Raw genomic sequence first — 16377 nt, 5'->3', positions numbered from 1 at the left:
GTTATGAAAATGTTGACCAGTGAGGGTTCCTGGGTACTTGTAAAGGTGCAAATAGAAAAGAATCGCAGTCGCGGAAGGCTCGGTTGATCGGGGCTTTTTTAGTTGGTGTAATGGGGAAGAAAGTGGATGATTCATGTGTGACACGGAAGGTGGCACTTGTTCCCCGTTCCTTGGGCGATAAGACAAGGCAGAGTGTGTTCTGTTTAACTTACTGGACTGGAAGGTGCTTAGGCAGATGTGAGTGGGGAGGTGCGTAGGGATGTTCTGGCAGGACAATTGTCCCTTCGCCTCTTCTAACATCTTTATAAAATATGAAATTGTTTTGACCTATTGGCAATGTTGAAGTGGAAGAAATATAAAATATTTGATTTCTAACCAACAGAGTAAAATACACCAAACACAAGGTGAGATATGTAATCATACACAGCTTTAAGTAAATATGTATGTTAAATAACAAGAGTTATATAAATACATATCTGAGGAATGGTGCATTTCCCCCAAGGTGGTGTTTTACCATCTGTTGATCTTGTTCTTTGAGCTAGGAAATAAGAACAAATTCTTTGCAAGTTTGCATTGCAAGATTGCTTCTTAGATTCATGCAACAGTGACTACTGTTATTTGTGTGTGCGTGTGTGACTTCTGCAAATAATTTAAAGAAACTACAGATTAATCAAAAATCTCTAAAAAGTATCTGAATTTTATTTGCTCTCAAACTGGGATGACTGTCAGCAGAATAAATAGAGCTCTATGGAGATGCTTTATAATTTGAGTTGAGAGCTTAATCTGTATGAAAAATTCCACAAGGTTTTTAAACCCACAAAATTTTGCAAGTCTCACGCAATTCTCTTATAATAATATATAATCATGTACTTTGTATTTCTGTGTCTTACAGGGCTGTCCTTATGCCTCAGGAGAATAGTTATTGTGAGGAAAATGTACTATACTGCTGTCTAATTTGTTGCTGGCAATCTTATTAGCCTTTTTTAATCAGTCTGTTAAAGAAGTGCAGGTAGACATAATTTCTTTATTAGTGTTAGTCAAGTCATTATCTAATTATCATATGGTTCCCCATAAAAATATTTTTTGTATGAAAAAAAGAAATAAATGTTGTATCTTGGGAAAAATAAAATGAATGAGTGGAAACACAGATACAATACTTGCACATGTGAGTATTTTTTCACATAAATAAATCTTTGTGTCTGTTCAGCAGCAGAGCTTCCCAATGCCTACGTGGTTTTTTTAAAAGAAATCACTTCATGCCTTAAAAGAGGAGAATAGAAGAGGGTCATAAAGACTAAGGATGAGAGTCTCCTACCCATTTTTTTCCCAGAGAGGCTGGGAATCAAGCATACTTTTCCTGTTGGAAATGAACATAGGAATAACAGAAGATGTCTGTTACGAAGTGGATCGTAAGAACGAAAGCTGTTCTGCTAAGCTGTTAATGACCCTTAATTTACAAAAGCCAAAGCTTTTAAAAGATGACTCCTTAATTTCAGTATTATATACATATACTTTGAGGTTCATTGATAAAAAAAATAACTTTTTTTTTTCTCTTGGGTGGGAATATCAGTAAGAAGTTTCAATGGCTCACTGAAGAAGTTAAGTCATTTTCCAGTTTTATTAATAGCTTCCACTGAGTATAATGTGGATTGGAATGCTCTTTCAGGACTCAGCCCTGACCAGTCTTAAGTGTCCATGTATTCACTTCTCCACATGGACTTCTTTCTTTTGTAATATGGCTACTTGCACATCAGTGGAGTCACGTGCACAGACTGATACCTGCAGAAGTGGGTCCTGGGGTGCAAACACTGCACTTTGATTCCCAGTAGCTGTACTTGCTTCTTGTTTTTAGATGTGCCTCTAAAGACATCAGGTTCTGCAGCCACAGGTTGAGTACTGTATCTCTTTGCTCTGCATGCCATGCTTCCTCTTTGCATTCTCCTCTAAATTCATATTACCTTCTCCAAAGTGTGTCTACCTGCCTGGTTCTTTCTTCCAGTAAGCAGCTGGAAATATATCCCAGGTGCTATTGTCTGTGCTGGTAAAGTTCCCACAAGTCCAGGATGAAGGTCACCAGTGGAAAATGAAGGATTGATTTGGGCTGGTTTCCTTAGGAGAGGTAGATTTTATCAATAAGTTTTCCACCAGTCTCCTCCACACAACATCTAGACTTGAAGGCCAGTAACAATGAAAGAGTGAGAGATCCAATCTAAGATTCCCTTATAAGGGAATGTTGCAAGGCTTGGAAATATTTCAACTAATCGATACTAAGCTTCAGTCATTATAATCACTGCACTTCCTTTATCAGAATTGAAACCATGGTGTTGACCTGCCATCAATAAAACTGATGGTATTAATGCACTTAATGTGGTGTGTGTGGCTGTGTGCATGTGTATTTATACATATGTGCATTTAGGAAGATGTATTCTATGGGGTTTTTTTCTGCTATTATAAAGATGGATGATTCTGGTGTCTGTGTTGAACTGCTACAGTAGCATTCACATTTTCCACTAAAACGTCTGACGCAAAAATAAATCAACCGTCCTGCCAAAAATCTCTCCAAAAGAGAAGTGCTTGAGATATATAAAATACTTCTGCTGTGGTAGGTAAAATCTGTGGTGTGGGAGATGCAGATTAGGGGGTCCAACATGTGGCCCAGGAGCCACAGGGTGCTTATGAGCAGTTTGAATATGACTCTCTTGGTGGCTGTCTGTGTTTCTCTGATGAGGGGATTTTAGTCTTGCCGTCTGCAGTATAGAAGCAGCACACTTTGGATAGTGCTAGTGAAGACCTAAAGCGAGCAGAAAGTGCCACAGCCAAGGAGCCACAGCCTTGCACCAGGTTGGACTGCTGCTGGGGAAGATAGGCAGAGTGCAACAGAGGAAGGCTTTCCTCTCAGAGAGCTTTTTGCTGGGCACTTCATAGGACCATGCTATGCTGACTCAGGTTCTTTCCTATAAAAAGTAGCAGTTGTTTCTGTGAATTTGCTGTTAACCTCTTTCTCTGTTACTTATGACTTCATGCCAAGACAGTGGAGCGAGTGAGAGAGAAGGAAAAAAAAAACCCCTGGAAAATCAAACTGCATTTTTCAATATGATTGTTTGAAATGTGCTCAGCTTTCAGCAGAGAGCGAAGTCTCTGCACTGATTAGAAGCTATTGCATGTAAACTATGGGAGGTGACTTCACTTGAACTGTGCTCATTTATATATACGGATTCTGATAACAACCAAATCCCATGTGGTGTACTGGAAATGTGACACGTAAGTTTTATCCCAAGAATAACCAGAAAATGATTCCTTTTAAAATTAGCTTTCAATCAATTAATGAATTTTTTGACCTCAGGTCATTTTTAGATGAATGGGCATTCCAAGAACTTTGTTAAACTAGTTGATCAGACTGCAGTGAAGTTTGCGCCTACATACTTTCCCTCCTGTTTGGTTTCTTGGGGCTTTTTTCTCCTTTAGTTTTGCAGGAAAGATGTGCAAGTTATTGCCTTTTCAGGTGTTCAAACAGTGGAGGTAACTTTTTTTCTGTGGAGTTTGTAAGACAACAGAGCACAGGTATGCTTTTGCTGCACAGCGTTCATGGCAACATGCAGAAACTGCTGAATTTCATAGCCCAGCTGTGCTGCTTGAGGTTTCTCTAACTGTTTCGCTCCACAGATTTGCTAGACAGAACGTGCCTCACTAGGATTAGTGTGAGACTGACTTTTAACAAAAACTGTTTAAATTCCTTTGGGCTATGCCTGTTTTAGTATTCATGGCCCCCAGGTGGAAGGCTTACTGTTCCAGATGAGCTTGATTATCATCATGATAACTCTCTATTAGGAACTAGTAATTAATCATAGTGTTAATTATCTTGTATGTGTTTGTATAACAAATGGTTTTGCAGTTTGGTAGAATTTACATATTGGAACTTGTGTCTGCCAGAAAAATGCACACATGCTTTGTGTTAGGTTTCTTTACAGTCAGATAAGTGCTGAGCCACCCTTCTAGAGGCATTCTTCCATAAGAACAGCTGGTCAGGATCATACTGCTGTGAGGGAGGAACAGGTGCCTTGACAGATGATCTCCCACTGCTGAAAACGAAAGGATGCACTCTCCTTCCAAATCTTCATTCTTCTTGGGAACAAAGACAAGTACAGGGAGGTTGGAGGTGAGGTGAGGGAAGGTGTCACAGCAAATCAGTGGCTGGGTCAGGGTGCCTGAGGGCCAGGTCCACCTGCAGTGCTGGGTTTTAAGGAATCAGTTTGACCTGCTGGTCTGACTGAATGTATGGGGTGGGGTGGCAGTAAGGCATGTTTGCTGTTCTCTTTCTCTGTTTCTGTCTCCAAATATAGTAACTCATTTTTAAAGTTTTACATTTTAGTAAAGTGAGGTCATGTTCCCATGAATATGTTTAATGTTCAGAATGATTTCTGGGATGTTTGCAAACCACCTAGCATTCTCCTTCCCAGGGAGGGGCCTCCAAGAACAGTAGGCATTTATGTGCAGAGTGCCACTAATGCCTGAGCAGGACCAGGACGCTTCCTCACCCTTCACCTGTGTCTCAGGTGCTCTGGTTTTCTCACCAGGAAGCCTGGGCATGGCAGCACAAGCTCTTGGTAAGGGGCCAATATTGCCCCAGCAGCATGTCCACAGTTTCTGTGCTGGTGCTAGCAGGTAGAGACTGCAAGGCTTCAGGGTTTCCATGTGTCAAAGACATGGGAACTCTCTGCTTGAAATCTAAAGTTTCCCTCTCAAGCACACAGGAGTAAATCTGTAAATCTACCTTCCTTTTTTTTTTTTTTTTTTTCCCCTCTCTTGTTCCCTTCCTTGTGAGGGTGCTGTTATTTTGGGTGCAGGGTTATGGAAAACACTGCACCTGCTTCCCAAATAAAAATAAGACAGTGTCATGCACAGAAGTGCAAGTCTTCAGTCTTTAACCAGGTGAATGATTGTAATTGCAAAGTCAGCCTGTAGTGAGGTTTCTTGATTTATTTATTTCTTATTTTTTTTCCACACAGAGCTGAGCAGTTGTACATTTCTGCTAATACAGGGTTTTGGTGTATGACATAGAAAAGACATAAAAAGGAGACATTGAGGAAATGTTCACTTATTTTTATGCTGGACTTGGGATCAGTTCTTACAGTTAAAAAGTAAAGATCAGTCTGTAGACAATTAAGCATAACAAAATATCAGAGGTTAATGGGATTTGAATAAAATGAGTCTGAATTCTGGTAATTATAACAAGTTCTATTTTACTACAGTATAAATAGAATCAGTTATGAATCAGTGCAAAGCTTCATTTTGCACATCAAACTTAGGATATAAGGCTTCTTTCATAAATATTTTTACAGAGAAAGTGTGTGTCAGTGGCCCACAACAATGGGAAAATAACTTGTGATTAACTGTTTGCTAATCGAGTACTTTGACTTTTTTGCCAAAGAAATTGTAGAACCAGGATATCAAGCTTTTCCAGCCCAGAATGCTGCCGACCAAACCTCAGGCTGGAAACCCCTCATGCACCTTTGGCTAAGAGAACCAAGACTGGCATGTGCAATGTACCTCAGACAGAAAATATCCAGAAGGTGTTTTTGCAGTGTTCCTCTCTGTGAAAGCTGAACAAGGCTAACGAAGTGCTACAGTTTTACTCAGGAATAAATTACCGTTGTTTGCTATGCAAATCTTATGATTGTAATTAGGCTAGGATTTGGACTGCTGTGTACACTGATCTTTGTTCCCTCTGCGCATGGGAGCTAATTCTAATGCTGCAAAAGAGCACGGCAAAAGCCAGGGTCTGCTCAGCCTCTGATCATTTCTCACAGGGTGCATTTGCTCCAAGTGGACAATTGAAAAGGAATGATTTACCTCTGCCTTCACAGGGGACGTAATTGCACCGCAGGCATCTTGTGGGCCACTGAAATGTTCAGGTACCGTAAAGTCTCGCTTGAAAGCGGGGGTTAGAGAAAATGCAGGGAGGAGGTCCTGATAGGCATCTGTTTTCTAGCAAACTGGTTTTTAAAAGTGATGTTCCGCTGCTGATTGGTTAAGGATCTGGTGGCATGTGCGAGCTATCACGACAGCGATTGCAGTTCCTAGCATGGCTATGTATAGCTCCCGTTATCTGTGCAGCAGGGCTCTGCGTAACCGCAGCCCGTGGCTCCTTGCCCACGCTAATGAGCTCTACCCGAGGCCGGGCTTGTGCCTGGGGGGGTGGCACAACGCTCCAACCGTGCTGCTGTTTTGGAAACCAGTTTGTTGACTGTGCTCAAGTCCAGCTTGCCCAAGCTGCCGTGCCAGCTTGGCTACCGTTGGCTGCGGGAGCTTGTCCCAGAGCAGCGTGGCTGGCCCCAGAGCTGTCTGGAGGATGAGGCAGGCTGGCAGCTGAGGCTGCCGGGCTCTATAGGCTGCAGCAAACGAGAGCTGTCACCTAGACCTGGACTGGAGCGAAGCACCAGCGTGGTGAGGACAGTACAGGTGAGCCACACTCACAGCCCATTCCCCTCCCTGGGAACGCAGCTACCAGCGTCCAGTCAGCTCATGCGGTGGGAGTGCATCCTGCGGGCAGCGGGCCTCAGTTTTGTGATGACCCAAAGAGCAGGGCAAAGCCTGGGCTTGGCTGCTGCCAACCATGCCTCCCAACGTGTGGGAGAAGCGAGAACAGAGGCATTCAGGTGCAGGGGTACCAGCTGGGGGTGTCGGGGAGATGTATGTACGCTTCTCTTAGCCCTTCCAGCAGTGGTTGGCAGGGGTGAGCACCTCGTCCTTGTGATTGGGGTGGGGGCTGCACACCTGCAGCCAGGTCAGAGCCTGCACCTGCACCAGGGCAGGGCTCTTCTGTGCCCCGCTGCAGGGAGGTGCAGCAAAATAAAAATCTTAACAGCGACAAGATCTATTAACTTGTGCAGTTTTACCTACAGATAGATAAAAAGGCATTATTTGGAAATTTTTCAGGGTCATTGGGAGACAGAGGAAGAATGAAGAAGAACCCTCTAGGGGACAAGATGGCATTGTTTTTCTAAAGATATAGTAAATCTAGTTTTTAACAGCTTGTAACTCCTATAAATCTTGTTTATTTCTTTTTGCTGCCTACTCATCTAAATCACAACAAAACAGAGGAATGGTGGCAGTATTACTTTTTCTTGCATGCTTGCACATGACCTCGAATCCATTAATTTTGTTTGTGTAAATACAGTTTAAGGGAGCAAGGAAACTGAGAAAGCGACGAGGTACTAAGGTGCCTAGCAAAAAACAGAAGAAATCTTCTTTGCAGAAGGTGATTTTTCTGACCAAGTGTTTTTAATTTCTAGTGCTAATACGACAAAGTGCGTGTTGTTTCCATAGCTGGATGCGCCCTATTGCAGAACAGCTTAGAGTGTATTCTGAATCTGTTATTGAAAAAATATATTTTACTTAATTAGCCAGGTTAAAAAGGGTCATAAAATCTTTGTGAGCTTTACAAACTCTGTGCTGCAGCTCTATGTACGTTCCTTTGCCAATGGAATCTGTAATTTAGCATTGAAACACAGAGGATCATGACTTTTTCTGTAATTATCTCTGAGGAAGAATGTGAACTTGACAGTTTTGCACTGTTAGTTTTGGGGAGAGAAATTACAAAGTTCTCCATTTCTTCAGTAGCCCCTACAGTTATTCTATTTGCAGTGCTCCAATTCTGTTTTTCTTGTGCACCTGGCAATTTTTAGAATGCAATAAATTTGCAGTCAGGGTACTAACGTGTTGGCGTGGGGTCAGAAACACTGTGTAGTGAATGTAATTCCAGTGTGCCTGTTATTAAATAACTTAAGTCATTCTAGTTGTCTTCATGACCCATATAATGAAACGCAAAAAACCGCAACAAACGTCGGACAGCTCTGAATATTTCTCAGAATTGCTGAATATTCTGAGTTGGAAGGGACCCACAAGTGTAATCAAATCAAACTCCTAAGTGTAGAAGGACTGAACCCACAACCTTGGTGTTGTTAGCACTATGCTCTAACCAACTGAGCTAATCTCATATTTCAAGGTGTTGGGCAGCTATGCCAGGACAGAGTCCCAGGCCACGGTAGCAAGGTGCTTAACAGCACTTCCAGCTCTGCGGGTAATTATGTTCAGGGCTTGCTGATGTCTTTGTGCTGCTGCTGAGGTGTGCTGCCTAGGCAGTTGTCTGTGGAGCTGCTCAGCTTGGAGGCTCTTGCTCAACACCCAGTTGGATGCGAAGCAGTTCCTGATTTTAGAGGAGAGCCTCTCTGCTACCCACGTGTGAATCATTTCAGACCTTCTCTCTTGGATCTGGAGGACCAAGGAGGGTTAGCTAATGAAGCACTACTGCAGAATTTGGAGGCTGATTCAAGGGATACCTTTTTTTTCCCCTGCTTTCCCTTTCCAGCCTTCCTATGAGCTGCCCACCCTGGAGCCTCGAAGGTGGGCACTGCCCTGGGGCAGCTGGAAGGTTTGCTCAGGAGGTTGCTAGTGATGAATCACAGAGGTATGGCATGGATTGATAAGGTCGTGTACTTTATGATTAGACACATCCTTCCTCTAACAGCGGTTCTTTGTCTCCATTTTGCTTTTGGTAATGTGTTTCAGCCGTTTGCATACAATGACTCTTCAAGCAGGAGCTGTTTGACTTGAGACAAAGTCACTATTATTCAAAGCAAGCTCAGGAAACCCTCACAATTTTGTTGCCCTCAGAAGGGTGAATTTGTTTAAAAGTCAATTAAGTTAAATCATCAAGGAAATATTTTTATTTTCTTACAGCCTAACTGTAAAGGACTTTTTGGTACATAAACAATTGTATAACAAGAAAAATCTGCCTGGCAGCTATATTGTTGGAGTTTTTGTGCATTTTAAGTGATGCCTGTAGAGGGGCATGTTCTTTATCTGTAGCACTAGCAAAAATTAGTAATGTTTTTCAGCTATTCACAGTGCAGGTGTGCAGCCTGGGAGCCATGGCAAAAGAAAACTTACATGTTCCACAAATGATTGAAAAATGCTGACTATTGTAGTGCCTGCAGCCTGACCAATACACAAGTCTATCTCCTCTGTTGGAATTGATGGAGAGCCCAAAGAATTCAGTAGGAATACTTCAGGTTTATCTGGGGAGATTTTGGACTAGATTCTCAAGGTGCGTGATTTAGTCAAGTGCCTGCTTGTGTTTGCAAACAGAAATCTTTTTGAAGTACCCTGAATATGACATTTATGGTGCTACTGTCCTTTTTCAAACTATCTCTGATGTCTCCCTGGGCACTGTCTCCTGAGCCCTTTATGCTCCTTGGTTGTCTGTGATGAAGCCTCACCTCTCCTGCCCCAGTCTCTGCTACAGTGCTCCCTTGGGCTCTCTTGGCTGTTCTGGCTCCCCTCCTCTGCTCTGTATTGTCACTTACTGAATAGACTTGCTCAGCAGAGTTTTCAGAAGGAAAACAAAAAGAGGTAGTCATGGATGACCAATATCAGCTTTTCTTTTTAACTCAGTTGTAAAGCGTTGTTGGCTCCCTGGTTTGGTTTCTACTGTCTATAAAAAGGTTTTGTGCAAGAAGTCTCCTTTTTCCCATTGCCCTGTGTGACACCAGTGCTGAGATGACCTTCTGCTGGAAAGTCTCATTGCTCAGTTTTGTCACTGCTCTGCAGGAGTTGCCCTGGCAACCAGTTTGAGCTGTACTGAACCAAAAATATCTCACTGTGCTGGGGGAAAGTCAGTATGCAGACATGTATTTCTCTTTAATGAGTTCTCTGGATGGCCCGTGTGTTCAGCCTGCAGATGTCATTATTGGGAACCAACAGCTGGGACAGACATGCGGTGTGCCCCTTTTCCTTGCTTCCACAGGCAGAGAGGCCTATGAGGAGGCTGCTCCTGCATGATTGTCAACTGAGCTGTGGCTGTAGGACCCGTCCTACTCATTTCTCATGGTACCCTGAGGGTCTCGTCTTCTACTGAGGATGGTCTGTGCAGCAGACACAATGTCTTTCTTGGATTCCTTGGATCTCTGCAAATTTCAGAATATCATAATCACAGAATGGGTAAGGTTGGAAGGAACCAACCTTATCTAGGTTATTGCTAATGACTTTGTCCACATTTCTATATAAATATATGCATCCTACTTTATAGCTGGGCATGCAGTGAAGTCCAGTTTTGCTCGCGTCCTAGTCTTTAAAGGCACAGTTTGTGACACTTCCAAATGAGCATGGGTATAAATCTTTGGAGGTCAAGACCCACCAATTTGCTCAGGAGAGAACGCACAAACTGGAGGTGTTATTTCAAACCTTCCTTGTTTAGTTTTGACTTGCAGATAATCTTTTCACTACCTAATGTAGAACACTGATGTGAAGAAAAGCATTCGTAATTCCAGATGTGTTCTCAAGATGACAAAATTAGAAGAGACTAAATTGGAAAGCAGTATGTCATTTTTAGTAACAGGTTGCCTTTTCTGGATTTGTAGGGTGTGAGGATTGCGGTAAAAGCCTTATAGGAGAATGCAAACTCCACGGACCACTCATCAGGGCTAAAGATAGGGTTATTCCCAGCCGAGCCCGTCTCACCCTACCTCACTACCTCACTTTGCGAGTGTTGGAGCTGAGAGCTGGAAACCAGCAGAGTAAGTATTTTAGCTCTTTTTCCCACATTTGAGAAAAAGGAGACAAAAACACTGGCCTGTTTTCATGAGTAACTCAAGGCATAATCATTGGGCATTAGCATTATGAAGACAGTTTTCAGCTGAGCACAGCTGAAACTCACAGTCAGCTACTGTTTCTTGTGACTGATTTCTGGTAACAGACGCATAAACTGATGGCAGGACATTAGCCAGAGCTGGTGTGACATTTAGCTGTGAGCAACCAGTTAGCCCTGTTCAGTCAATCCAATTTTAATGAATGCTGAATTTGTATCTAATAATAACAACCATGCAGTACTACTTTATTTCTCTTTTCCCAAGCATGCAAAACAGGAAAGAGTATTCAATGAAAGGTCAGAAACAACATGGTAAATGACATCCCTTATTCACCCCCTGCAAACTCAAGAGATCACAGGGGTAATTTACCTTTTGCAGCATTTTCAGTTCATATTCCAGAAAGCATGTTGTTTCCTTCTGAAAGGAAAGCAATTTGAATGCCCAAACTTGAACAAAGGAATGATGTTCTCAGTGTGCAAATTTTCCACAGCTACCTGTGTAAAATTAGTTCTGCCTAGATTGCTTTTCAGAAGGAGAATGACAAGATGCCTACACTGTCACTCCATTGATCTGGCAGTGGAATAACTGGAATGATTAAGAATGCTAATACTGTGATTTATAGATTCTCTCCACTCTTATTGGGAGAGAACAACCTCCCAAATGGTGCCAAAAAGCAGACGACTATGATAACATCAGTTTGTAGATTGAGGAGTGTTGACACGTTTGTGTTGCATATTCAGTTTAACATCCTGTCATGGATTTTTGATACTTTTTAATTTGATGTAGTTTCCATTTTAAAAAAAGAAAAAATCAGTACCTATTTACATCCTTTTTAGTTTTTTCACCTTGGAATTATTTACTGGGCTTATTTGTCTAGAAAAAGAATCCTTGTTCTGCACTATTTTGTTTATGTTCATTTTCGTAACTGTATGCATACAAGAAATAGTTTGTGATGTCTGTACTAATATTAGACTGCTCTTTGTTTTGTTCACAGTTCTTGGTGTATTTGCAAAGAAAGTAATACAGAAGAGAACACAATTTGGCCCTTATGTTGGTCAACTGTCTACAAAACTGACCTGCTATGATGAGAGCAGGCTAGTCCTGCAGGTAAAAACCCACTGCCTTTCTATGAAGTGCATATGTGTCCTTAGCAGCTTATACTTATTTAGATGTTTTAATCAGTCAATTTGCCATCTGATCTAGTTCATTAATTGTACTTTTGATGTGTAAGTATGAATGTAAATCACATTATTAGGCAGCACAGCATAACCTGAAGTACCCAAATGTTCCTGTAGACTGTTTTCTAGAACTTTTCTTTCCTGCTTTCTAGTTTTACCATTTCTAGGGTGTTAGGGCTATCAGTCTAACAGCTCTTGATAAGCTTTTCAGGGAGCATAGCTACTGAACTTTCTTCCCAGATAACACAAAAGGATTTGTGCTTTACACTGTACCACTGGGAGGTTTGAGTTTGTGTGCCGAGTTAGCAAGAGCGACAGAAATATGCACTAAGGCACTGGCTTAGTAGGGAGAAACAGTGCAGGGATAGGGAAACACTTATTAATTTATTTTAAATGCTATTGTTATTAATTAATAATAACTGTTAATTTTTATATAGACTTTGACACATAGTGCTCTACCTCCATTTATTTAATCAGATTGTTATTTAGGGCTGGTACCTTCTGTTGCTGCACATGTAGGTACTGACTGTTTCACCTGGACTATGACACTATTTATCCAGCAAAAATTGTGGCCTCTCAGGACTAATGCGGCTTAGACAAATCTACACAGACATCCTTTCCCACAGGAATTCCTTGGGAGTGAGAGTTGATCGCAGTCCTCTGGGCCCCAGTCTTTGCGTTTTGCTGTCAGGCTTGTGGCTGAGCACAGCTCTGTGTCTGAGTCCATGGTCAAACCACAGCCTCTGTCAAGACTTCCCAACAGGTCACGGCTCTTCCAGAGTTTGCATTTCATATCAGACTCTCTCACCCCCACATAGAGAGACACTAGCAGCAGCTGTCCTGTGACACACTGTGTCTTCATTTGAGCTTTCTCCAGAAACCTGGGACTGGAGAACACTGTGTTGTGAGGAAATGCTTCTGAACTTTAGTTTGAGAGCTTCAAAGTAGTAATAGCTTCAGCAGTAGCTGTAAACCTGATTTGCACATGGAAATCATGAGAATCATCTGCCAGGAAAATAACACTGTCCATCTATGGGATTTTCATAGCACATGGATACCAGTAAAGATTTGTTCTTTTCTATAACTAAATATTTTCAGTCTTTTGATTAGATACAATTAAAAATGCAGAGAATGTACTTCTCTAACAATGGATGGATGAGCTAAGCACCCAGTTCCTTCCTCTTCACCAAGCCATTGCAAACCACACCCTATCCTCTATCAGTCAGCACCATTTGCTTAAAAGTATACAGTGATAAGCACAGCTCTGGCTGATGAATGGGCTGTTTCTTCAGAAGAGGAGATTAGAGTCCCAGATTTCCAATATGACAGCAGTAGCTGCCTTGACTTCTCCCTAGCACGAGTATGTGACCAAACTTGTCCAACAGGCAGGTGCTTTCATTGGAAACATGATGAAGTTAGATAAAATAGTTCTCAGAAGCAATGAAAATGCAACTCTTTTTTTTTTTTTTTTTTTCTTTTTTCTTTTTTTTTTTTTTTGCGGTTACTTGCTCAGTTAGGTAGTTAATAGAACAAATACAATACAATCTGTGCTGACATCAGTTGTGCAGCTTTGCTTGTCCATGTTTGAGACACTATTGCAGAAAAGCAACTGTCTTGTTTGAGGTTGGTAGTTTTTGCCTCATAGGGGCATTCTCTTGGAGGGGAATGTAGGTAGAGTGAAGTAAAGGAAGAAGAAAAAGACCTTTCTGGCACAACTGTTCATTTGTATTTACTTTTGCATTGTTAAGAGGAAAAAGAGAAGACTATTAAAATGCCATTATGTTGTGTGTTACTTCTCTGGACTTATTAACACAAGCTATACAATTGTTCCATGCAAAATGTAGTAACACTGAAGCTTGAGATTATCGAGTGCTCAGGAAGTAGATTAAGGCATAAAGCTTATCTTTCTACCTACCTGCACTTAGTTCTTATAATATTATCTTTATATAACATAAAAATGATGAACTATAAATGGGAAATACATACAAAGGCCTACAGTTATTTTAGTTGTGGGGTGCTCAGCAGGTATTCATTCTTCACTTTCTTTTGCACTCAGTGTTCATTAAGAGTGATCTATTTCAAAACAACCATGATTGCAAATTAAAGAAAACTAATGTGCCTCTATACAGGACTTGGTTTTATCATAGTCGTCCTCCTGTTCTCTTTGTTTCAGGTGTTGAAAGATGGAGGGAAATACTTTCTGGACACTCCCAATGAGGACTGTGGAAACTGGATGATGTTTGTCCGGCTAGCCCGGAACCAAGAAGAACAGACCCTCGTGGCTTATCAGCACTGTGGAGAAGTCTACTTCACAACAGTTAAGGTAGTTAAACCTACATCGCTTCATCTGTCATCCAAAAGGAAATTTAGAGACAAAGGTTCTGGAAGATGAACTCTTTTACAATAAAAAATTGATTATATTCTGCCAACTGGATCATGACATACATACCAACCTTTAATGCCATTTAATCTGTAGTAAAGCAAGCAGTGTATGGGGTTTGTCAGGAAAAGGTGTTGTGCACTTGCTGTTGTGGGTAGTGAAGAAACTGAGCCGAGGGAACGTAAAAATCATTCATGATGATAGTGTTTAAACTGAACGCTCTTTAATCCCAGGTAGGTATATGGTGAGAGTGTTTGGCATTATTACATTCAACAGTACTTTATTCTGGAAATAACAAACAAATTCCTTCCTTTTATTACATTTCTGGACACGTTGTTTTCTGAGCACATTATTCTGTGCTCGGGAACAGGGTGTTAAGTGAATCTTTATGTAGAATTTTCCATGCTCATTAAATCTGAAGACTTAACTGCAAAACTTAGAATACTGCAATATTGCCATGAAATGATCAATTCATGTTGGAAATTCTGGACTGCATCTTTGTCTAAAGAGAGAGAGCATAGTACTCTGTGTTGATAAATGAAACTAGAACATACAGTCTTGTTTTTTATTGTTTTGGCCATTTTCTTAGGCAGAGTTGGTTTTAATTAGAAATAACTCTTTTGCACACTTGCAAAATGGATATCTGTTGAACATAATGCTTGTGTATCATTGTGAGCAACATTAAATTAAAAAAAAAAAAAAAAGAATATTGGTGAAAACTAGTTACTATGAATTAAAATCCAGCATTTCAGTTTCATATCCAAGATTGGCACATATTTCTGTGGTATAGAAGAATTTAGAGATTATCCTCCATTTTTGTTTCTCCACCTACACAGTGAGAAAAATATTTACTGTATAGTGGTGATGATAGAATAACATTTCATACCCTTAAAGTCTTTTATAACAGTATGGAATATAGTTGATTTTGGGATTAGTATCAACACAAATATTAAGAAAAAAACCAAAAATGTGAAATGGTATATGCTGCTCTGAGACATATTTAGGCTGTGTTTGAGATTCTCATGCAATCATTTGAGATTTCAACTTGATTTGAAATGCATGAATATGCTTGTAAAATTGACAGGACTACTAATACTCTATTTGGGAAGCATGAACTTTTCCAAGAAGTAGTTGTTATAAGCTGGTAACATAAAACCTCCAGTATAATTTAAATCCTATTGAACCAGCTATCTACTGACTTCAGCAGAACCACACACATTGGCATTAATGGAGAATTGCATCCTATACACTGACACAAAGAGTGTCCTAGGATGAGGTATGTGTCTTGGAACCTTTGCTGTGCTGTGTGTCACAGGGTATTACTTCAGTTTTATTTCTCTGAAGTCCCAGTATTATTCAGGGTGCTGTGGCATCCTGCAGATTTTGTCCTGGTCAGTGATGCGATGGCCTTGTGCTACACTTAGGCACACCCTGCTGGTCGTGCTGTGAGGCTGGCTTAATGCTGATTCTGAAGTTGCTTTCTCAAGACATTTTTAGTAAAGTGTATTAAGATGGGAGTAGGATTGGCTCCTTTCCCCACCGTTTTTACAAAGAAATGGGATTTCAGTGGCATGAAACTAAAGCTACTAAAGCAGATGTGTAAGTGGCATCCTGACACCACCATTATCTTATTTTCTGACCTGATGGCTGCAATCCATAGAAATAAGTAAATTCTATACCTTTTTAAAGGTATAGAATTGCGAGGAAATAAATAACATCTATGGTTGCTGTTGGTCTGATCCCAGGAGAGTTTCATGTGGTTGCTGCAGTTCTCTTATTGTCACTGGTGGCACAGAGTAAAAGACAACTTGTAGTGGATTTGTGTACTGATATTTAATGTCAGTTTTACTGAGATGAGAGCTTTTGAATTATTTGACTGTTTCACACACTGATGCACTTGCTCTTCCCCCAAAGTCACATTGACCAGGTCTCAGCTTCCCATAAAGGATGGGTGCTGGTCTAGGAATTCTGGGCAGAAAGCTGTGACAGTGTCACACTGTGCAATTTTTTGTGGGCACCAGTCTCAGGTGTCACAGGCCAAGGTCCCAAGACATCCTTAAACGTTTGTCTCACAATGCATGATGAGCCTCCTAATTAATGGCTCTGCCTCATGTCCTCCATTGAGTGGAGAATTCAGGATAGACCATTTCTGTTTAGGACAGGTGTTATCAAA

The 16377-nt window shown here is 41.0% G+C and overlaps 1 protein-coding gene across 6 annotated transcripts in view; it reads left to right on the top strand.

Annotated features, from left to right (window-relative positions):
• Positions 1-16377, top strand: part of PLAGL1 (PLAG1 like zinc finger 1) — a 44978-nt gene that overhangs the window by 21779 nt on the left and 6822 nt on the right. For 3 of the 6 annotated variants that reach the window (XM_040060029.2, XM_040060031.1, XM_040060030.2), the window contains 3 exons: positions 10419-10574; positions 11641-11753; positions 13998-14147. In XM_040060029.2, the coding sequence (XP_039915963.1) occupies positions 10419-10574; positions 11641-11753; positions 13998-14147 (419 nt within the window). Of the gene's footprint in view, positions 1-4050; positions 4157-6354; positions 6460-9089; positions 9107-10418; positions 10575-11640; positions 11754-13997; positions 14148-16377 lie in introns of those variants that run through there. The other 3 variants (XM_040060033.2, XM_040060032.2, XM_040060034.2) reach the window with 3 other exon arrangements.

This window comes from Hirundo rustica, chromosome 3, assembly GCF_015227805.2.
Source record: "Hirundo rustica isolate bHirRus1 chromosome 3, bHirRus1.pri.v3, whole genome shotgun sequence".
NCBI lineage: Eukaryota > Metazoa > Chordata > Aves > Passeriformes > Hirundinidae > Hirundo > Hirundo rustica.
Note: the sequence above shows the minus strand (reverse complement) of the source record. Positions and strands in the feature narration are given on the sequence as shown.